At 42.8% G+C, this 23,880-nt stretch overlaps 1 protein-coding gene across 1 annotated transcript; it reads right to left on the bottom strand.

Annotated features, from left to right (window-relative positions):
• Positions 1–11,608: 11,608 nt before the first annotated feature.
• LOC131449080 (heparan sulfate glucosamine 3-O-sulfotransferase 2-like) lies at positions 11,609–16,706 on the bottom strand. The gene is made up of 2 exons (XM_058622047.1): positions 16,010–16,706; positions 11,609–12,231 (listed from the first exon to the last, which is right to left on the bottom strand). The coding sequence occupies exons 1-2, from the start codon at positions 16,540–16,542 to the stop codon at positions 11,613–11,615; spliced, it is 1,152 nt and encodes a 383-aa protein (XP_058478030.1). The 5' UTR covers positions 16,543–16,706; the 3' UTR covers positions 11,609–11,612.
• Positions 16,707–23,880: the final 7,174 nt, after the last annotated feature.

Raw genomic sequence — 23,880 nt, 5'->3', positions numbered from 1 at the left:
CATGTTGATATTGTCAGAGAACTAGTGGAGGGAGGGGGAGACGAGAAGCAGCTGAGCGAGTGAGCGCTGTAAAAAGGACAAATCAGAAACCCCCTGGAAGAAGTGGGTGTGTGTTTGCCTGTGTCTCATTTGCATATAAAGGGACCATGCACGAAAACCGAGCGTTCTGAAAGGGGCGGGTTTAGCAGGGTTATTGAACTGCTATTGTGCTTCATCCTTATGGTATTTTGACCAAGGCATGTCACTGACATGTTCATTAGGACACCAGGGAACTATTTTAATGGGGGAAATAAGGTATAATATGTCCCCTTTAACTTGTTTTCACAGTTAAAAACGTCCTAATCGCTGCAAACGAGCCGATCAAAATATCTCCTCACTGACGCTCTCGTCAGCCGCGCTGTTTCAGACCAAAACCACACCCGCAGAACGTGGACTGTGTTGGGATTGGCCAGGTACCTGGAAGTTACGTAATAGATAGGCCAGCTCTCAGATACACAGCTCCCCCTCTGGCACGGTGGATGCTCTGCATCTCAGCAGCTACAACGAGAGTAGTTCTTCTTCTTCTGCGGTTGAATGTACGCAACCGGATGTGCCCGGACTAGTGCCCGCACCAGGAGGCGCTACGGTGGTGAGAGGAGTGGTGAGGATTTCTGATGATGACATCAAACTACGGAAGTGCTGATCCGCTTCGCAGACCCCAGGAAAACAATACAACACTATTTTCTTTGTTGTTCTGAAACTTTAGGGTTTCATAAACGAGGTAATGACGCAGATACACACACACAAACGCAGCGTTAATTGGAGCTTCCGGTCTATGTGGCCTTTAAGTTGAGTTTGGCTCTAACCACTTTTTGTGTTTACCACGAATGTGCCACACAAATAACTCACATTCAGGTGCCACTAAATCACTGTGCCCCCAAACTGATACCAGAAATGAGAACAATGTGTTGCACAGCCACAGATTACAGCAATTTGTCAGCAGACAAATCACTGTCCAGCTGTTTAGTAAAAAATGAACAGCTCTTTCTGTTCATCACTCGTATTCACTTTTATCAGCGTCTCATTTTTAGCATCACACAAAAAACGCTTCGTGTGACAGAGCAAATTCTCAATGTAAGCCTTTAAGCCTTGCAGGATGGCAAATTCAATTATTTAGTTGTTTCAGCAGCAAGCGTGTCAGTTATTTCTCTCCTCTTGAGTCCAGTGAAGCACTACCTTAGTTCTCCTTTAATTGGAAATAAAAAATACAACAAGGCTTGAGTGCAGCTGGAAGAGTGTGAGCTGCTTTTTAGGCAATGCAATATACATAACACGTCATGTGGGAAATGTGAGGCTGGTTTCCATAACCCCGAGTGATGCCATGAAAACAATTTGAACACCCAAAGAAACAATGTTCTTGTTAAAAGAGCAGAGAAAACTTCCAGGTACTGTCACGACGATTGTTCAATTAGACCAATCATTCCTCTGCTGATACTTGTGAAGTTTGCATTATTAGACATTCGTTCATTAGAAATACAATTTATGACATTTCTCCATTAAAATATCTGAAGGTTACAAGACGAATAGTATATTTTTTAGTGGTGTACAAACATTAGCTAAAATGTTTCCAACCCTCTTTGAGTCCATTGTATTTATATTGACCGGTTAACTAAAGCCCCACCCTCTTCTGAAGCTAACTGCCCAATGCCTGAAATATGCCACGACGCGGGCTGAGAGCTGAGTGAGGGAGAGTGGACTTATGCCGTATTTCCACCGGGTCTACTCGCCTCGCCTCCACACGGCACGGTTTAGGTTGCATCTCCACTACAAAAAAAGTACCTACTTAACGTGGGCGGAGTCATGCGTGAAACTGTGGTAACTTCATTTTACACGTGACTCTCACACGCACAAACGAGTGACTCGTGACTTGTAAAGCAGTTGTTTGGGTAGCTGTTGGAGATTAACCCAGGTGTTTGTTAAGTAGTTTTAACTGATCTACATCTCGGCGCTGTTCGACTTGATTCCTGTGTCTGACGGTGGAGCAGCTCTACACGCTTAGCAGGGTCTTGGAGGGTGCGTGGGAGTGCGCCCCACCCAGTCTACATCTTCTTTGTGGACTTGGAGAAGGCGTTTGACCGTGTCCCTTGGGGAGTACTCTGGGAGTATGTGGTACCTGACCCCCTGATAAGAGATGTACAAGCACTCAGAACTTGGTCCACGTTGCCAGTGGTGAGTCGGATCCCTTTCAGTGGTTTCTGCTCTTTGCAGATGATGTGGTCCTGTTTGCTTCAGCAGGCCGTGATCTTCTCTATCTCTCAACTGGAGCGATTTGCAGCTTGGATGAGAATCAGCACCTCTAAATCCAAGACCATGTTCCTAAACCGGAAAAGTGCCCTCTCTGGGTTAGGGTTAGATCTGAGATCTTTCCCCAAGTGGAGGAGTTTCCTCTGCAGGGTGTCTGGGCTTTGCCTGAGAGATATGGTGAGAAGCTTGGTCATTCAGGAGAGGCTCAGAGTAGAGCCGCTGCTCTTCTGCATCAAGAGGAGCCAGATGAGGTGGCTCGGGCATCTCCCTGGTGAGGCACATACCACCGGGAGGAGGCCCTGTGGAAGACCCAGGACTCGCTGGAGAGACTATGTCTCCTGGCTGGTCCGGGAGCACCTCGGGGTTCCCCTGGAAGAGCAAGAGCAAATTGGCTGGGAAGTCTAGGCTTCTCTGCTCAAGCTGCTGTCCCCGCGACCCAACCTTGGAGCAGTAGAGGCAGTAGAAGGATGGATGGTGCAGGATGTAATGTTATATTATTTGTGAGACACACACACTAACGAACTGTGAAGATGCATGATGATGAATTGTTTTAAATTAAATTATTCACCGTTAGTAATTGAGACCACTTACTCTTTTTACTGCATTAAATCGAGTGAGAAGTAGACTCATTTTCCAGTAGTCAGTCGTCTCTCATTCACGTGGAGTTCTTTCTGCAACTAGCTGTATTGCCCCCTGGTGGCTATTCAGTAACCCTCCTGGCTACATCCTGGTGTTGACTCTCACTGCGAACCTACAGTCTATGTTAAAATGGCACAGGGTATTCTTCCTGATATCTCAGCAGTAATTTCCCTCCTACGCTGTACAGTCAGTCACTTCTGGTACATAACGCACAGCAGCGAGTGGCTGGCGTCCCGAGGAAACCTGCCAATGCTGAGGACTCATCAGGATATGCTGGAGAGCGAGGTGTGACGTGTCAAAGTTGGACATACAGCCCTGTGCATGTCTGCCACGCTTCTCTCAACACTCATACCACGCTGTCACCTGTGACGGGAATGATTGACTGAGAGGTAGATTATGTTTTCTTGCAGCCAGGTGGTTTGGCAGACTGAGAGGCACATTTTCACCAGGCCACAGTTCCCTGCATCGCCGTGTCTGGATGAACATCGCAGATATAATAAAAGGATGCAAGGGATGTCAATCATCACCCAATGTATCTGTTTAGTTGTTGACACCCCCCCCCCCCCCGCCCTCCCCCATTCACTCTCGCTATGTCTTGTATCTTGTATCATTAGAGGCGTTTGCCTTTAAAGCAGTGCCAAAAAGGCAGCACAAGTAAAAACCTCAAGGTTCCTGAATTCTTGTGGGAGAGAGAGAGGGAGTCTTTGATGTTGTGGGGTTTCATGGAGGCAAATAACACACTTTGATATTTCATAAGCCCCCTCGCTACCACCCCCAAAAAAACACATCTGCACACACATTCTGTCAAAAATGAGAAGTGAATTATTATCCACTTGGAAGATTTGCACGCAGTTTGGCTGCAGATATTTATCTTACACTCTTGCACAATTTCCAAAAGTTTTGTTTTTTGGGGACCGCTGAGTGACTGTGTGTCCTGTCTGGTTTTCTGAGGAAGACAAATTAGTGTTTGGATGAACATAAAACGTCATGTTTTCAGAAGAAGCTGTGATGTGTGCAGCTGTCTCCAGCATCTGACGTCCAATCTGAGCTGAGGGAGGTGGGACCATCCCCCACCGTGTGTGTGTGTGTGTGCATATCAAAATGTTTATGATGACAACAAAGGATTGTGATATGTATCTGATTGAATACAATTGAAATGTTTGCGATAAAAAGCAAAAAACTGAGAAAAGGTAACTCAGTGTCAGTTTAATATATGAAAGAACATGGATGTTGGATTAGGACGGATTATCATTTAGAAAACCAGGACTCACGTACAATCATGTTTGCTCAATCTTGCAAAGTGTCATTGTAAGAGGTGCTGACACATATGGCGTGTTTCCACTGCTTCGCCTCGCCTCGGCATGGCACAGTTAAATTGTGTTTTCACTGGCATAGAACCTGGTACCAGGTGCTCTGGTCTGAGACTGACAGCCACTGATTGGTCACAGGAAGACACGTCCGACACAAGAATCAAGCCGAACAATGCCGAACTGTAGATCAGTTAAAAAGACTTGACAACCCTAAGAAACGGGGGTGAATCGCCAACAACTACCAGGGAAATGTCTAAAATCTCAATATTTAACAGAGGAGTCTGGTGTAGTTAGAGACAGCACGAGTGAGTGGCATCACAAACCCTGCCGCTGTATTTCAGTCCGGTAACTGTGTCAGACTGAGTCTGTGCTCCAGTCATGGAGGAAGAACTGAACAAATGGTTTTAATGAACTGATTCTAATGATTCACTTACACTGAAAACAACTGCTTTACAAGTCACTAGTCACTCATTTGTGTTGCGTGTAAAACAAAGTCACGTGCAGCGATCACTCCGCCCATGTTGAGTAGGTACTATTTCTTTAGTGGAAAACCAACGTAAACCGCGCCGTTCCGTGCTGTGCCGTGTCGAGCTGGGACCACAGAGGCCAACAGTCAGCAAGAGACACGGAGGCTCACGCTCAGTGAAAACATGGCTGCCAGTGGGTATGCAAGAAGAAAAAGAGAAGATTTGAGTCACATATTCAATGAAACGTGTGTCACTTTGTAAACCACTTGCTCTCCTGCACCAAAACAATTATTTAATAATCCACTGCCGCCTCCATCACTTGGTTCAAATGTGTTATATTTTTTTTTTATATCCTCTCTTCAGATTTATCTCAGTGACACATAAATACCAAATGAGGCAGCAGGAGACCAGCAGCTCCCGAGTCCCTGTGAGTAGGTTTTTTTTCTGTCTGGGGACCCATGCAGATCTGTGGCACACTGTCAGGGGCTCCTGTAATTAGACCTGTTTTATGTATGTATCTGTGTGTGTCTGTGTGTGAATTTTATTGTGAATTGAACAATTTTTCCTCAACCTATTTCGTTAGAATGGTTTTTATCTTGGCTGGGAAAAAGGTAGACGCTCCGTTTTAAGATATATATATGGATATATATCGTAGTACACATAAGTGGGTGTAGATGTTATGAGCTGAGCCTTTTGTTCAGAGACTACAATCTGTTTTCCGTGTGTCTCTGTTTCTACTCGCAGCCTTGTTTTCCGTGGTAAACGGTCCGTGTTTATGTAGCGCTTTTCTCGTTCACCCGTTCACACCCAATCACTGACACATTCATACGGTGCAGAACTCACGTCTTTCATATCCATTCACGCGATGCCGGCACAGCAATCATGAATCGGGGAATTTTACCCACAACTTTCTCGTTCCAACTCACTCCACCATCGCCCCGTGTCCTACAAGAGCTCATAGTTACTACCCTTCAAAAAACCTGAACTGTCACTTTTTGGGTGAGTTTAATACAGATTGGAGTTGAGAACCTCTGTGCAGAGCCACCGTGTTGCTCGCTGAGCTTAGAGAGCGCTGCCACAATGGATGCACGGACAATTGGACACAAAAAAGAAAAGAAAATATAAATTAAAGGCAAGAATGATAGTGAAATATCAATAATTTGCAACATTTGTTGTTACTTTATATTATCTTCTTGGTTTGTTTGTTCTTTTCCCTCAGACGAAGCAACGTGGTTTAATGTTGCACTGTTGGTCAGTGTTTTTAGTTGAATTAAAAACGAGTGAGTTGTCTGTCTAGAATTGTTTCAGTGCGAGAACCTTCATCAGAAATCCTAACGCACTGTTTGTCGACTGAGGTCAGGTCTGGAGCCCGGAGGTTGCTCATACATCAGATGTGTTTGGGTTTGCCGTGGATGTCAGGATCATCTGGAGGCCGCCTCGGGATGAGGCTTGTTATTCTCCTCAGTGAGACACGAGGAACACTCTCTAATTAGGACACATCTCCTGGTGAGAGAGCGATGCCTCCAATTTAATCAATTTACTACCTGACTTTAGCTGCTCCACAGAAACAGGAAACAGACTCGCACGTCTGACAAATTGGCACAACAAGGAGGTGGCGTTGAACAACTGCTTCTAATTTCAAGGACTTTGCAGAATATCACAGATTAAAATCTTAAAAGGGAACGTGACCAGGAAATGTTCTCATCTTTGACATCTCCCGCTCAAGTTAAAAAGAGGTGAGCGTCTGGCTGTCGATGTGTGAATACACATGAAAAGATTTGAATGCAAATGAAGAAAATGGCCTCAGCTGCTTCCACATAGTCTATGTTAATATGGCACAGGATATTCTTCCACACAATGGTGACAGTTCTACAACGTCCTCCATTAACTCTTTAATATCTTTGAATGCACGTTCAAAGGACGAGGTTGCACTGCAGGTTCCCTCTGTTAACACTGTTTTTCTTACTGTGCACCTGGAACACTCTGCAAAACCATCTGAAACTGACCACACTTTTATCATCAGGACAATTTAAATCCATAATTGCATCTTATTTGACTTCCAACTGCTCCTCTTTTCCTTGTTTTTGTCGATTTGCTCATGTATTTTTCAAATGTTTGGCGTTTTGTCTCGGCTACATTGTAAATGAGGTCGCTCCTCAATATATTTCCGAGTTCAAACAAAGGTTATTATAATAATAATAATAATAATAATAATAATCATAATTTTTTTCTCTACGTGTGCAAAGAATATGGCAAACATTTCAATTTAATTTCGGGGAAAATGGAAAATTACACTTAGGGAAGGTTTCCCTTTGCTGTTTCCTCCTCATCCGATGCACACGCATTGAGTGTCATCCCCGCTGACTTCACTTCTAACACTGGCCTGCAAATAGCTGTGGAACATGCATCATTACGTACTTGAGACGGTGCCACAGTTGTCAGCACTCTACTTTAATTTGCTTCCCGGGCCACTGGTGATTTCGACCGCTGGGACATCCCGTCGGCTGCAGGACTTAAACTATTCTGAGGCATTAGGACTGAGTGATGAACACAGCTGAATCTCTGCTGCTGTCTTACTTGGATACCAGGAAACCTCATTCTATCTGAGAGCGACAGAGCAAAGGCCGGGGACGGCTGTGCCGATGTGCACTATTTTCATTTAGTGCAGCTTAAATAGAGCATGTGAAACACACTTTCCTGTAGGCTTCCATGTATTCCCGTTGTAACATTGTTAAAAATTCTGTGCGAAACAACTGCAATATTAACATCGCATGAGGAAATTCTTCTTGGAAGCAGCGCTTCCATCTTACAGCTGCGCTCATTAAAAATCCAGTTTGAAGCTGCATTAACCTTTCTGTGGGACGTTGACTACATTATCTCTGTGAAGGTGATTCCAAAACACTGGATCAGGACCCACAGATGGGCTGCGGGGGGATATTTTTTGGGCCCCCCCCCCCCCAAACAATTTACTGAATTTTCCCACCTTTTAGTTAAGATTTATGTGTACATGTTTTAAACAGCATGCATAAAATAAGGATGTTAGCAAACGTCTCTGCATCATCTAACGGTAACACTTTAGATGAGGGATCACATATTCAACATTAATTAGTTGCTTATTAGCATGCACATTAGTAACATATTGGCTCTTAATGGGTCATTATTAAGTACTTATTAATGCCTTATTCTGCATGGCCTTATTATGCAACCAGTAAGCCATTAACTAAGAGTTAGTGTTATTGAGGACTTTATAAGGTGGTAGTATCACAAGGATAGGAAAGGAGACAACTTTAGATGATTATTAACATTATTAGATTGTTGATAATGTTCAACTACTATTGAATTAGTAATGATCAAGATGTCACTTTAGTATGGGGAACATATTCTAAGTAACGAAGACTTCATTTAGAGTACTATTAACACTTAGTTTTGTGTTTTTTTATGTAAGAACAGACCATATTCATTATGTTATTGTGTGTTATTAAGGGACAATAACTATTCTTGTGATACTACCACCTTATAAAGTCCATACTAAGCAAAGCATATTGAGATCGTAATTCATATACAACTTCCTCACTTACTACTAATAAGCAATTAATTGGGATATTATATATGGGATATATAAACCCATATATCATATGCAAATTAATCAATTCAAAATTATATCAGGTGTCATGCAAATATGATCATTTGAATCACAAGTTGGAAAAAAAGTGGGTTCCCAAATAGAAAAATGTGTGAAACACTGCTTTAGATAGTAAAAGTAGACTTTTTATAATAGTGTTTCCATCCCTCCAGTAAAATAAATCAATAAATAAATCTGCTTTAAGTAATAATTAGTACAAGATCACAATGCTCAGAGGTGAAGGACGCTCTAAGCCTCTGTGCACAAAGTGAAAGATAAAAAAAAGAACAACATGTTTCAGCACTGACTGGGTACTAAATCACTAAATTAACTGATTCTTTCAGTTTGGATGATTTCGATGAGCTCCACAGGGATGGAGTACAATAATCTGTGTGCAAACATCTTTGAATTAATATGATAAACGACATAATCCACACTCACAAGACCAACCTGTCGAGGGATGGTTTGAGGAGAGTCATTTACACATAATGTGGCAACAAGAAGAAGAAATATTAATCAACGCATCACTTTAAAAAAAACTCATTAAGCTTAACAAGAAGCTCATTAACTAAAGTGCAAATAGGTCAGCTCATTGTGCAAATTATTTCATATTTCTTGAGAGAGTGTGCAAGAGTGTGTGTGTGTGTGTGTGTGTGTGTGTGAGAGAGAGAGAGAGAGAAAGAGAGACATAGAGATTTGACCTGCAACCAGTCTCTGGAGAGCCGTCCACTGGCAGAGTCTAATCAGACTCTGGCTTATGCTTGGTCTCAGGGAGTGTGCCTCTCCAGCCCTGGGGCCTAATTAGGACTCATGTGTGCTGTACAATGAATGGCTCGCTGCTGCTGTGACAGCCGGGTCAATGCTCACCTGTGTGCGTCCGGCAAGCCACAGAAATGAGCTGCCAGCGAGCACGATGGCAAGAAGAAGGACATCAGAGGTGGTAGAGATGCCACTCTGCCTCTGCCTCCACCTGGAGGTCAAACGAGTTTAAGGAGTTTAAGGACAGTGAGAGACAAGCTGCTGGATGAAACAGGGGCACTAAGCAACTGAATGTACAGCACAGATTTTTCAATCACCAGTACGTAGTCAAAATACTTCTGAGGATAAAAGTTCCTTCTTGGCAAAGGCCACGTGTGAATTTCATTTTCAATTTCTTGAAAAAGAAAATTCACACGTGTTCTGTGCTGCTCTGCAGGAGCCACCGTCATTCAAAACTTATCTTTATACAACTGCTTCATTTGGTGTAGGATCTAGATTTGTTGAATTCTTGCATGCTGATGTTTGTCACACAGGGGGACAGTGTAGAGAATGTGATATGGTCTCTCTTTCTACTTCCTGTCAGAACTCATGCTGCAGGATTTTGGTTTTACACAGAATCATAGAAACATCCCCAAAGTAAACATTGCAATAGTTATGTTTCGGATTTTTGAGATGTTTGGCATGAGGAAGAAGGCCGTTCTGGATATTTGATATTTATGGGAATCACGTGATATATCCTTGGCAAAAACAAAATCCAAGGTTGAAGGTTAATGCTATCCAAAGTGACAATATGCTCAGAAATGTCCTTCTTTTAAGATGTTTAGGGCCGAGTGCAATATCAACATCTGATCGCATGTGTAAGCAAAAAGGTGTCCGAGATAAAAGCTCCTGAGCTTCCCCCAGCCGTCATTCAAACTCACACTGACATCATGTCTGTGAGCGAGTGAGTGAGTGAGTGAGTGAGTGAATCAAAGCTCGACTCACGATGCTGTAACATGAAAATCATACAACAATCAGTGCTAATGTTGTGGTGAGGGTATGTGGCACTGACAAGGTAAAGTTGGGAGGATGTCAGCTGAGGACCTGCCGTTACTGCGCTCTGTATATATTTGAATCATAGGCATGGACGTAGCAGGGTACAAGTCTTGACTGCTTCTTTCCCCGTTGATTTGGCATTGATTTTACGTCCTTCATGACCCAACCCTATTTCTAAGGCTGAGACGTTGACATAGTGTAAGTGTAAAGTACCGTAAAATCATATATGTGGTGAAAGTGATTTGATTTACCCAGGCTTGGTGCTGACACCACAGACTGTGGCTGACGATACAAGCATCACAGTTTTCCTTTATTTCTGCTGCACATCATGTATCAGTGCGACTTAAATATCACGTATTCCAAATCCTAACCTATCCAAAAATCTCTTTGATAACCTGCCACACGGCGGGGCCTTGTCTTTGAAACATAATATTTGAAATTCCTACGCTGCCGACTCCAACCAACACAACGGACCTCATGGAGTGCCACCTAACCTAAAAGGATTCCACTGGCAACATGGCTGACAAACATGGAGAGCATCAACACAGTCTTATCTGTTGAAAAGCACATTTTTAATCAATGGATGACAAAAGGGAGGATTAGTACAGTTTCAGGAAGGTTCACTCATGACGTCGACGCTCACTTTGAGTTTGGTGTTTCTAGAAATCACACAGAAGCACGGAGTAGGAAGAGATTTCGTGTGCTCGGACAGAATCAATCATTTCACACACGTTGTTGTTGTTGTGCATCTGTTTCCTTTGATGACAACAATGGACAAAGCATTGTGGGTAAGTTGGTGATTAAACACTTCAAACAATACTCATGTTTAAAGTTAAAGCGTGTTATAACTCAGTCTGTAAAGAAAATGATGAGACCAGCAGTTGGTGACCTTTAAGAGGCTGACACTTTTGATATGGCTTTACATTAATACCACAGTGCTGCAACTTCATTCTCTCCCTGAAGACTTCGCTGACGTCTTCCAAGGTCTTGCTTTCAAAAGCTGCCTTGATTAGTGAAGCAGGTTTCAAAAGAAACTAATTCCATCCTCGAGAACACACACACACACACATGTTGGACATTCATGACTTGAGGGGACATTGCATTGCCTTACATTCATTTCCTGGAGACTTACTCTAACCTTAACCACAATTACTACTGGCCTAATCCTAACCCTAACCTCAACCTAACCTTAAAACATATCTTCACCTTAAAATGTAGTCATTTACGTAGTGGGGACTTGACTTTTGTCCCCACAAGGAAGACAAGTCCCCATAATGTGACTGTGTAAACAGTTTTAGGTCCCCACAACATTAGTAATACCCGCACACACACACTCTTTCTCTCATAAATAAGTCAGTAAATCTAGACATGGAGAGAAATGACGTGATCCTGGAGATGAAACGATGTGATGTCAAGCAACAAACATGTTTCTGCTGCTGACTGGTAACTAAATGGATTGTGTTCTGTTGACTCTTTCTTGTACCAGGTTTTTCTTCTTTACTCCCACCTGAAATCATGACCCACCATTTCATAAAACTTGATATTGTGGGGTCTGTAGAAGTCCCGCAATTGCTCGATGGCGTCCCTGTCTATCTGAACATGAGTCCTGCCCTTGGACTTGCCCAGGCAGCGGGGCGAGGCGCTCCTCTCCGGCTTCTTAAGGCAAGGGAAACCCTTTGTGCGGTTGAAATAGAAGTGTTTGTCAGTGACGATGCGCTTCAACCCGAGGAAATCCTGCACCCGAGCCAGCTCCCCCGCTGGGTCTGTGATAAGATGCTCTCCACTCACAAAGTGGATCTGAGCCAGAGGGAAGTAGCGGAGCCAGTTTTCCAGGTGTAGAGCGTAAAGGCCGATCCGAATGGCATTCCATGACGTGTCTATGATGCCCAGGCACTGGTTCCTGAAGGCCAGCTCCTGGAAACTGGGCAAGTCAGGGGTTTTGGATAAAGTCTGAGTGTAGTCTGATATTGCACGAGTGACTGGGTCTCGCACCACCACGATGAGTTTGGTGTTCTGGGACATGGCGGAGATCCGGCGTGGTGTTTCTTTTGTCACAAAGTAACTTGGTGTCTTCTCCATTGTGATTTGGCTTTCAAGAGTCCTTGGCATTAAACGTCTGGATGAGAAATAAGAACACAGAATGGAGGCTCCAGTAAGACAATGATTGATCATTTACATTAATAATAATTTCAAGGTACCGTAGGCATGGATTTTATTATCAACTTTTAGTATAGTAGAGGTTTATGATTGATCGAAGAGAGAACAAGACTTGTGCACCTCTCTGTGTACAGCATCTTAGGACTGTTTCACTCTGCTGGTTAGGGTCAAAAAAAGTCAAAAAAAAAATCAACACAATAAAAACTGAAAGTCACCAACCAACTATTCTTCCAGTGATCCTGTCTAATGAAGATTAAAGTGTAACTAAAGCTCTAAACTACTTTTTTGTATTGAAATGACTCAATAATTATATAATAATAGTTTTACAATAATACTGAGCTCTCCTCAGAAGATGGGGGTTTAGTTATATATTAAGTGTACTGACTGACACTGGTCAAAATCACAGGAAAGCCGTATCAGGTACAATCCAAAACCCCTTTATTTCACTAAACAGCAGTGGTGGCCCGTCCATAGAGGGCGCCACCCCCACCAGTCTCACGTGAAGAAGAAGAAGAAGATAGGAATAATCTCAAATTATTTATGAAAACATTGGAGAAATGTCAATAAATGCGTTACACGTTGTACAGTGCGTGACGACCGTGTGTAATCTGCATTGAAATGCAGTTTAAAAACGTGAACTTCTCAGTTCTCAGTTACCACGTATCACCACTAGGCTGTATAACCATTTACAACCGTTTATAAAGCCCATGTGAAAAACTAACTTGCATTGCCTTGAGTGTTGATGCGGTCAGAACATTGCTTTTGAAATGGCTAATCATGGCCACGGTGTTGCAAACAGTTAAGTAGTAAATTGATGCACTGATATCAGTATTGGAAGATATTCAAGGTTGTGATATGAGTATTGAGAAAATGGTATTGAGCCATCTAGCGCATCATGTCCCTGTGTATTAGATACCTGATGAATAGCGCAGCTATAAAATCTCACTAAACAAAATGCTCCAGTTTGTCTGTCAACCCAGTTTCTGCATGCAAATGATAAAAGGAGTGCTGAAGCAAAGTCATCGTGGTCCGCCGTCACTGGAGACTTGTCTTGCAGACACTTCTCCTGCGCATCAGCCCTGAATGGTTCACCAGCAATAAATCACGATGAGATGCAAAAAAAGAACACATATAGCAGAGTGACTGTGTTACGTTACAACTGGGTCTTCAAACTAGGTCATTGTGGTCTTTGAAATAAATGACTGGAGAAGGCACACCTTCACAGAGGAAAAGTTTCAAGCTTGATTCCAAACCTTAGTGATTTTAGGCACTTTTTGGGATTTTGGGAAACACTGATCCATATTTGAAATACTCTTCTGCAATTTATGGATGAAAACGCAATTTATTCATTTAATCAATTAAAATGCAATCTTCACTTGCAGCCCTAGCTGAATGTTCGAGAAAAAAGAGCACTAGGTTCCTTTAAATATAATTAAAATTATATATATATATATATATATATATATATATATATAAAAAAACTTGTATCTAATGGCCCTTTTCCACTATGGTTCCGGCCTCGGTGTGGCACGGCACAAACACAACAAAATCATTTTCATGGTGAAGCATCATCGTCAATGGGCGTGAAATAAATACAATGCAAAACAATGATCTGTGATAAAAGGAAAACATGTGTACATCAATGTATTTATGCTGATGGATATAAATGCACTAGGAACCAATCAATGCCTCATCTTTTACAGTTAGGAGTCTTTTCCTTCATCACAGAGTCTTTTAAAGAGTTGATAGCAAATACTGCCGGTGTAGCTTTCTTGCTTCAGCTCCCTGCATTCTTGTGCCAATCACACACTCAAATACACCTCTCTCTCTCTCTCTCTCTCTCTCTCTCTCTCTCTCTCTCTCTTGATTGACCACTCACTGTGCACCTGTACACACACACACAGGAGCAACCGCAACACAGGAGTTGCACTGGGTCAGGGGGTGAACGCCCTGCATTGTTTAAAGGCGACATAGACCGGAAGCTCCAATTAACGCTGCGTTTGTGTGTGTATCTGCGTCATGACCTCGTTTATGAAACCCTGAAGTTTCAGAACAAACAGTTCAGCCACTGCTGTGAAAATAGTGTTGTATTGTTTTCCTGGGCTCTGCGAAGCGGATCGGCACTTCCCTATGCTGATGATGTCATCAGTATACCTCACCACTCCTCTCACCACCGTAGCGCCTCCTGGTGCGGGCACTAGTCCGGGCACATCCGGTTGCGTACATTCAACCGCAGAAGAAGAAGAACTACTCTCGTTGTAGCTGCTGAGATGCAGAGCATCCACCGTGCCAGAGGGGGAGCTGTGTATCTGAGAGCTGGCCTACCAATTACGTCACTTCCAGGTACCTGGCCAATCACAGGACAGTGGGAAAGCTCTCGTTGGCTGGCCAATCACAACACAGTCCACGTTCTGGGGGTGTGGTTTTGGTCTGAAAGCGCGCAGCTGACGAGAGCGTCAGTGAGGAGATATTTTGATCGGCTCGTTTGCAGCGACTGGGAGGTTTTTAACCATGAAAACAAGTTAATATATGTAAGTAGACCTCCATAACTAACATACATGTGCGATACAAGCTTTCGATGTCACCTTTAACACAACTCTCATAATGACAGGCATCCAGCCTACAGAGGCTACACTCGAAAACGTGTTCATCGCCACTTCACCCTGCAGGCCTACAGACGACCAGAGGTGATTGCTCTGAGACAGCTTCCTCTAACATATCAAATACATGATCAAATAGTGTGCTGTTGTGGTTACATTTCATTATTAAAAGTGCACTAGAACGCGTGGACACCAGTGGAAGCTCCGCTTCAATTGATCTAGCTTGGCAGTAATTTGAATTTAACATAGAGGAAGTCATCTTAAAAGTTCAGATGTGTATATCTGGATGTTGTTATATACAAATCCAGAAAGTCTGCTGGATGTAAAACAATTCTGGTGCCATGAAGTGACAAAGAGCTAAAGATGAATTCCAGTCAAAGCATGTTTGTATAACAGGTTTCCCTCCCTCAGCTAGTCCATATTCTGACATCACTGTCCATGTGTCAGTTATACGCAGCCTATATCTGAACACGGCCAAAGGCACATTTTATTTAGTTTAGCAGCAGTTGTTCCCAATATTGCAGAGCTTACTATGCTTTCTATCTGAACTGCCCTGTGATTGGTCAAAGTATCCCGTCACCAGCTGAGTCCAGAGTGGGCAGCAGAAGTCTCACTCTTTAACTCCCTGGTTTCTTTTCACATGTATGGAAACATTATTATAACATTATTATACAACTTTCCCCCATTCTACTCTAAATCTGCAGCCTCCAGGTCTGCACTGAAGGTAAACTCAACTTGTGATCGCACATGTCAAATAAATTAAAGCTCTTATTGATGTCATGTTATGTCCTGATATACAGTCAGGCTTTCACATACACACACTTTAACATCCATACCAAGTGTAAAAACAACAATTAAGTTTACCTTTAACTGCTGAACATGAAGCTGTGAATCTGGATGCAAACTTCAGCATGGTGAAGTTTAATTTTAATCAATCGATTAATTGATTAATTTGTTTGGTCCATATATATTTATATATATATATATATATATATATATATATATATATATATACATATATATATACACACATGTATATACTGTATATATATATGTACATACACATAAAACTAGTAATCGAAAAATAAGTTTGTAATCGAATAATAATCAGTGTGTTTGTTAAGCAGTAAGTCTTACCTGTACCACTCCAGGCCTCTGTCATAGTTCCTGTCAAAGAAGTGCGTCTCCGTTCCAGCCGCGCGCACGTCCGGATGCACTCTTATAAACTCCAGCACCGCTCTCGTGCCTCCCTTCTTTACACCAACTATGATAGCATTGGGCAACTTTTTATTGCCAAACCTCGCGCTGATAATGGGACTGGGCGTGTCGTTCCTGGCGCTGTTCAGAGTGGAAAAAGGTCGTTGGTCGCTTCTCCTGAGGCTCGCCGCATTGGCGCTGCTCAGCCGCGCGTCGCTCAGCCGCGCGTCCAGCAGCAGCGCGCAGGAGGTGAGGGATTTCTGGAGGCGCCGTCTGGCTCCATCAACCAGGATGCGCTGACAGCTCGGTGTCAAATCACCTGACTTGTGCATGATGGTGTAGACAGGGAAGAGTGCACAGTAGCACAGATATGACAGGAAAAGAGACAATAAGACAATGGATGGTCTCGTGAGCCTGTGCGAGAAGGGGAGAAGTCGAGTGAAGAGGAGCACGCATGCCATCGCTCCATGCATCACAACAGCGCATGGTTTTCCAGTTGATTTTATGATCCGCTCTTCCAGGTTGTTGAGAGACTCCACAGCAGAGAGAAATCTGAAAACTTGTCACTTACTTCCATCTATGTGTCACCGGTCAAAAGAGCGCCTCCAGCGCGTCTCCGCGGTCTTCACGCGGCAGAGAAACGCACCGTGCGGTCTCTCATCTTCAGAGCGGCGGATCCACAGAGGAATACTTGTACACGCTGACGTCAGAACATAGTTGCATCTCCAGCTCTCTGCTCTCAGTCGCTGAATAGTTTGTTGAGATGAGAATGTGAACACAGCCAGAGCCGGTGATTGATTAGTTTATCCAAATACATCTTTACACCAAGAACTCTTCACTGACTTAAGTATAAACATCCATGCTGTTTGCAATAATTGATAAACATGGGTCAATTGGACTTTGTAAGGTATAATGTTGTTTTCAGGGACAATAAACACAATAATATGCGTGTGAGAGATTATTATAACCTGCAGATGAAAGTCAACAATCAACCATTTAGAGATCGAGCCTTTACTGCAGCTTTAAGATATTTATCAATCCTTAATATGCACTTCTGTTAGTACAATGAATAAATGTTGAAAACTACAAATAATACCAATTCATACACTTTCAAATTGTCGATGATTTATTTTAGTGCTCAGTTATTTGTTACACTGATCTTCACTGATATGTTGTGAGTGTGAGTTTTGTGTTGTGATTCTGGAAGTATTGGGATTCAATAGCGTTGATAATTGGGATTTTCTTTTTCGCTCCATGAAGCAAAACAGAATAAGAAGAATTAAGACAATAACTCGCGAGATCACATGTTAGTCAGACGTTTACCTCAACTGAATGGCAGATAACATTTAGCTGCCCCTTGCTAAGCTAAAATAAGTACAGCCAAGAGTAGAAAATAGGGTTTTTAAAAAAACGTTACCTGCTTATAGCTATTACCATCTTACATAAGCATGACATAATCCACTCTAATTGAAACTTCTCAGATAAAATCCATGAGAGTGTCTGATCCTCCATACACCGACCAAATCTGAGGAGTTTTGATAAAGTTATGTCTTTTTTGCTTATTATAAGAGATTTCTTGAAATATTTCATGACGTCATTCTTACCAATAATGGGAACATGCGTGATTGGTGCTCACAGGAGGACAAATGTACAGATATATATAACCTCCTTTGTGGAGATTAGAAAACACTGAGCCTAAATGAACGGAGCATCCCAAAACATGACACCTCACAAGTACGAGCCTTCAAATGAACATTCTCCAAAAAGAATCACAGAAAACACTCATAAACAGAACTTCTTATGGTGTCCGAGGTAAATTGGCACCTAGTGTTTTTCCCATTTTAGAAACCACAGCATGTCCAGCAACACACTGCACGCCCTCAGAGACATAGCAGGAGAAAATCCTACTGCAGCCTCAAACCAGGAGATCAGTCTCCTGTTAGCAGAGGAAGTGTTTGGGTGTCGGTGTCAGCCGAGTGTGCAGGGTGCCTCATCTCTCTTAGTTTCTTTGATGACTGATACAAATGCAGACAAGCCCGGGGAGCAAACACAGGAGGAGAAAACTCCGAGGATCACAGATCCACGGCACGGGTGGAGTTGAAAGTGTTAGAGTGTTTGCTCCCGCTGGTGTCTGTGCCCAATCTCACAGGCCTCTGATTAAAGAATGATTTATAGGCGCCGGTTTGGAGGGGTCTGCTCAGCAATTTGTCTGGTGAATGAGATTTTTCCTCAGGAAGAAGGCGGGTAAATCAAACCTTGGGGGGAAATCTGCAAAGCTTGGCAATAGGGCTCAATGATGAAATACTCAAATTGCTTCTCAGGAGTGTGCGAGTTGTTTTTGCAGGACCAGTCTCAGGGACACTGATCAGTGGAATCAGTTTACCTTTAGTTTACCTTTAGTTTTATTATAGAGGCATTAGAGGTTTTAGACTGATACCCATAAAGATGATGTCAGGGATTATTGGAGAACATTTGGAAGCAAGCAGAACAGATTTTTCTTGCTGCGTGATCTAGCAAACAAAACAAAATAAATAGTGTGTCTGGCAATGTACAGTTAGTTTTTCTTTTAACTGGATAAAATGCACTGATCACTTCATCTGCAGCATTGCTCACCAGTCACGCTGTCTTCACTCGGATCCAGCGGCGGCGGCATATGATTCACACACGCTCGCATTATATGGACGATGCATCACATGCCACAGATTCACTACTTCACACCTCTTTGTGCAACAGCAGAGACACAATTATTACTTCAATTATTATTATTACTAATTGATGTACAGTATTATATCATAAATGCAGTGTGAACAAACACAAATCCTTAACGTGACCCTAGAGAGTTACTGAGGGTGTCTGTGTATTCAGAATGTTCTAGAAATGTTTGTTATTAAGTTCTGTAGAAAAATATGTTTATTATTATTAAGAGTGAATGAGTGGAATTAATCTGCTGCTGATTGAAACTGGTATTTCCGATAGTCAGTGAAGTATACAGAGTTTGGGCTCCGCCCCCTTGTGTTCGCTGCAAGACAGGTAGGGAGATCAGAGAGAGAGAAAAAAAGAGAAAAAAACTCCGGGAAACGTGGATGAATTACTTTAGGAGCATCTGTTAAACGAACGTTGTTCTGTTGGAGTACTTTTCTGAATTTATTGGGACTTTTCTTGGTGAATTAATTCGGTTTTGAATGAGAAAATATTAAGCTAAACTCACAATGATGATATGCTAATGGCTACCACAGTTAGCCAGGTATAGTTTATATGTATGATTTAAAGTGTGTGTGTGTGTGTGTGTGTGTTAGTGCACCGAGCATAACTGTGTTTACTGTGCAATGAATGCACTTTTAAAAAAGGCTTTTATTTTCTGTAGTTTCTCCATGACGTCATGTGACTGTCGTTTTGAGAGAGCCCTGTTTCTTATTGACTTTAGTAAGAATTGATCTTTAACAATGAGTTGTTAAAAGTTGTGATTTTTGGTGTATACTGTGAAATTTGATTTATGAAATGTGTTAGTATGCATTAAGAAAAGATAAGAAAGTTGAATGTAGATCTTTGAATGTTACTCCGACTGTGTTATTATAATAATAATAATAATAATAATGCATTTTATTTTCAAGCGCTTTTCTAAATACTCAAAAAAATCACAAAGAACAAATGATGTATGATTCAACACCAATCTGGTCCAAAGATGGCGAGCCACCCCACCAAGATCCACTGTGATGACAACTGATAATCAGAAATTCTTGCAGATTTGCACTTAATTGCTCCTTTGCACATCCCGCACATAGCTCACGCTTTAGAGAGTGAATCAAATTCCCCGGGGGTGTGTTTTGTTTATTATTTTCAGTGTTTTGGGCCCATTGTGTTTTTTTGTATATAATGTTATCTATGTTAATTTATTGAATATGTGATTTACCAGGTTGTGCTGCACTTGTGGTAATCCAAATATATATATGTTCAACCAAACCTTTTGAGTATGTGTCATTAGTCATCCATCTTGCTCTAGTAGTCGAGCCTAGCATTAAATTAAAGATTAAAACCTGTATTCCGATGGTTGAGATGGGTGTTACGTTAAGTAACTGCTGCACTCACACCTCACCAGGGTTGGGTGGTAACATGTATTTATACTTTATCCAGTAACGAGTAGTGTAAGTATTACAATTTACAAAATTGATTGATTCATGATACTTGTAATACAAGTTGAGCTTGACTTGTGTAACAACTGTTCCTTTTGCAGAATAGCAAAACACAAGACAACAGACAGAAATGTAAACATAATAATCACATAAAAGAAAAAACAGTTTACCGCACACTTCATCTGGGATTACGCTCCATATTTAATTGCAGGACTGACTGATGCACAAAAGAGATCTTCAGTCCGATTTGATGGAAATCATTTCTCTTCATTCATCATTCAGGACATGATTAGGGACAATATTTTAATTAGCTAATCTCAACATGTTACTGTGGTGCGCTGATTCACAGAGGGTTGACCTCCAATCTTTGAACAGATTTGAAGTGATAAAACAGTTTTGATTTTAGAGAAGTGGACAAACACCAGAACAACAATTTGTTTGCTCGGCCCAAAAGATCGAAAGTGGAGGAGGAAACAAATTCTGTGTCCTTTTGCAAACGCTCTTGATATGGTCTTTATTTGTTATCAAGTTACCTATCATTACTCTCTGTATTAGACTACTTGCTTGATTTTGTCATTATGAATAGTAACAGGTTAACACCATGTTGGTGAGGCCCAGGGGAGTCAGAATTAAATGAATTAAATGTGATATTAAAACTGTAACATCAGAATAGTTTAGAATGTGTTGATTTGCTTGAACTGTACTAAAGTCTGTGTAGAATATGAAAAACATGGCCGGCAGGTTAAATCAGAAGGAATGCATTGAAAACAGTGAAAGTTGGCAGGGACTGATGTTTTGCTTTGAAAGGAACTCGTTGTACTTTGCTTTTTGATTGTTTTTACAGTCCAATAACCCTCAGTGCTCAGTTATGTGGCAACACTGACCTCTGCTGGAAATATTACCATCATGCACTATACTCAGAGGGAAAATGAAAGCAACAAGGCAACATCCACAGTGATTCCTGGTTGCAGATTCTTGTGTAAAGTCCATCCATCCATTTTCTACCACTTTATCCTCCACAGGAGGAAGAATGAACTCCACGAGATATTGACCGACGGGAAGGGAAACCAGATGTGGAGCAGGGTGGCTTCTTCTTACTTGAGGTGGTGAGTGAAAACCTGAAGTCTTTTTCCGACAAGTTTCTTGGGCAGTGGATTTTTCCTCTTTAACAGACAGAGGCTTTGGCGAAACACATGAGGTGACTTCGCTCTAAGCGACAAAAACCACAAAAACTTGACCAACTACTTAGAGCTTAACAATAACAAGCCGCTGTGGTGTCACAGGTTGAGAACCAAGGACAGGCCAGGAAATTAACTGATTAAAAATGATTTTAATATTTTTTTCTTTTTTGTTGCTTGACAGTGAACCCTATGTATTGATTTTCATTTTAAATGAAAGTATAATTGTTCTACTGAGGTGTAAGAATTAAATGTTTGTTATACTCAAATCCAAACAGGAAGATCAGGGCAAAGGAAAGGAAACCCATTGTCACCTGCAGAAGCAGGATACACTGTGCATGTGTAAACTACCCATCAGTAGGTGGAGTATGAAGCCCCGCCCACCGAGGAGAAAAACAAGTATAGTCATCCCAGCCTTGACCGGGTGACCCTCAAACTGGCTGACACCCCGACTCCCCTGCCCGATGGACCTGTCAGCTGTGAGCCGCTCGGACCAGGTGTGTTTGAGGGAGATGAAACATTCTCTTCTTCTTTGGTAGGAATGCTTCTTTATTCCCTGCGTCCAGACTTGTACCGCCATCCGATGGTGAAGTCAGATACTACAGGACCCTGACGCGCGAGTATACCAGGGCCTTTAGACAGCAAGGGAAGCTCAGCTTCCTCTAAGATGTCATCAAATATACAGAATACTGTGTTGTATTTACATTGCGATACTTATCGTGCGCTAGAACGGGATTATACTAGTGTCACTAGTTCGTTCAGAATCAGACGTCTCGTCTTATGTGATTTTTGTATTCCCGTTGCAGCCTCCGCATGTAAACCACTTGAAGCTCAGTTTAATTGTTCTCTATGGGATGAGATTGACGGTGATTGGACAAATGCAGCAAAAACGTCACTTCCACAGAAGCTCAGCTTCTCTCGGAGTCAATGGAGCAGTGGGCAGATGCAGTGGGCAGATATCGACTAAGACGATAACGACGATGACAAAAAAACAAAAACAAAAAAAAAACCTATACATCGCACTTACGACTAGCACTTCATAGTTTGGTTTACTTGAAGCTCTTACTTACTTCTAGCTCTTATTTGTACCCAAATGTTTAAATGCACTTATTGTAAGTCGCTTTGGATAAAAGCGTCTGCTAAATGACATGTAATGTAATGTAATATAATGCTGGGCTTCTGCATGATTATAATAATAGTCATCATCATCATCATCATCCTCCGCTTATCCGGGGCCGGGTCGCGGGGGCAGCAGTTTCAGCAAGGGACCCCAAACTTCCTTTTCCTGAGCCGCATTGACCAGCTCCGACTGAGGGATCCCGAGGCGTTCCCAGGCCAGAGTGGAGATGTAATCTCTCCACCTTGTCCTAGGTCTACCCCGAGGCCTCCTCCCAGCTGGACGTGCCTGATATACCTCCCTTGGGAGGCGCCCAGGAGGCATCCTCACCAGATGCCCGAACCACCTCAACTGGCTCCTTTCAACGTGAAGGAGCAGCGGTTCTACTCCGAGCTCCCCCCGGATGGGTGCAGATGTCGGATTCAGGAGTTCCTCAAAGTGTTCCTTCCACCGTCCGGTTACCTCCTCGGTTGAGGTCAACAGTGTCCCATCCTTACTGTACACAGCTTGGATGGTCCCCCGCTTTCCCCTCCTGAGGCCCCGAATGGTTTTCCAGAAACGCCTTGGTGCCGACCGATAGTCCTTCTCCATGTCCTCTCCGAACTTCTCCCATACCCGCTGCTTTGCGTCTGCCACAGCAGAGGCTGCCGCCCTTCGGGCCCGTCGATACCTTGCAACTGCCTCAGGAGTCCTCCGGGATAACATATCCCGGAAACACTCCTTCTTCAGTCGGACAGCTTCCCTGACCACCGGTGTCCACCACGATGTTCGAGGGTTACCGCCCCTTGAGGCACCTAAAGCCCTGGAGCCACAGCTCTCCACTACAGCTTTCACAATAGAGTCTTTGAACACTGCCCATTCAGGTTCAATGTCCCCAGCCTCCACAGGGATACAGGAAAAGCTCCGCCGGAGGTGAGAGTTGAAGGCCTCTCGGACAGGGGCATCCTCCAGACGTTCCCAGTTCATCCGCACTACACGTTTGGGTTTACCAGGTCTATCCAGAGTCCTCCCCCATCCTCTGACCCAACTCACCACCAGATGGTGATCAGTTGACAGCTCTGCCCCTCTCTTCACCCGAGTGTCCAGAACATGCGGCCTTAGATCAGATGAAACAAAATCGATCATCGACCTTCGGCCAAGGACACTCTGGTACCAAGTACACTTATGAGCGTCCTTATGCTCGAACATGGTGTTTGTTATGGATAGTCCATGACTTGCACAGAAATCCAATAACAAACGACCACTCTGATTTAGATCAGGTAGGCCGTTCTTCCCAATCACGCCTCTCCAGGTTTCCCCATCGCTGCCCACGTGCGCGTTGAAATCTCCCAGCAGAACTATGGAGTCCCCCGACGGAGCCCCTTGCAGGACTCCATCTAGGGCCTC

Source organism: Solea solea, chromosome 21, assembly GCF_958295425.1.
Source record: "Solea solea chromosome 21, fSolSol10.1, whole genome shotgun sequence".
In the NCBI taxonomy this organism is placed as follows: Eukaryota; Metazoa; Chordata; class Actinopteri; order Pleuronectiformes; family Soleidae; genus Solea; species Solea solea.
Note: the sequence above shows the minus strand (reverse complement) of the source record. Positions and strands in the feature narration are given on the sequence as shown.

Excerpts from the sequence above, each read along its gene's own strand:
- LOC131449080 (XM_058622047.1), bottom strand. The coding sequence starts at position 16,542 with ATGCATGGAGCGATGGCATGCGTGCTCCTCTTCACTCGACTTCTCCCC. Across the intron at positions 12,232-16,009 it reads AGAGGCCTGGAGTGGTACAG|ACGTTTAATGCCAAGGACTC; the intron begins GTAAGACTTACT and ends TTTCTCATCCAG.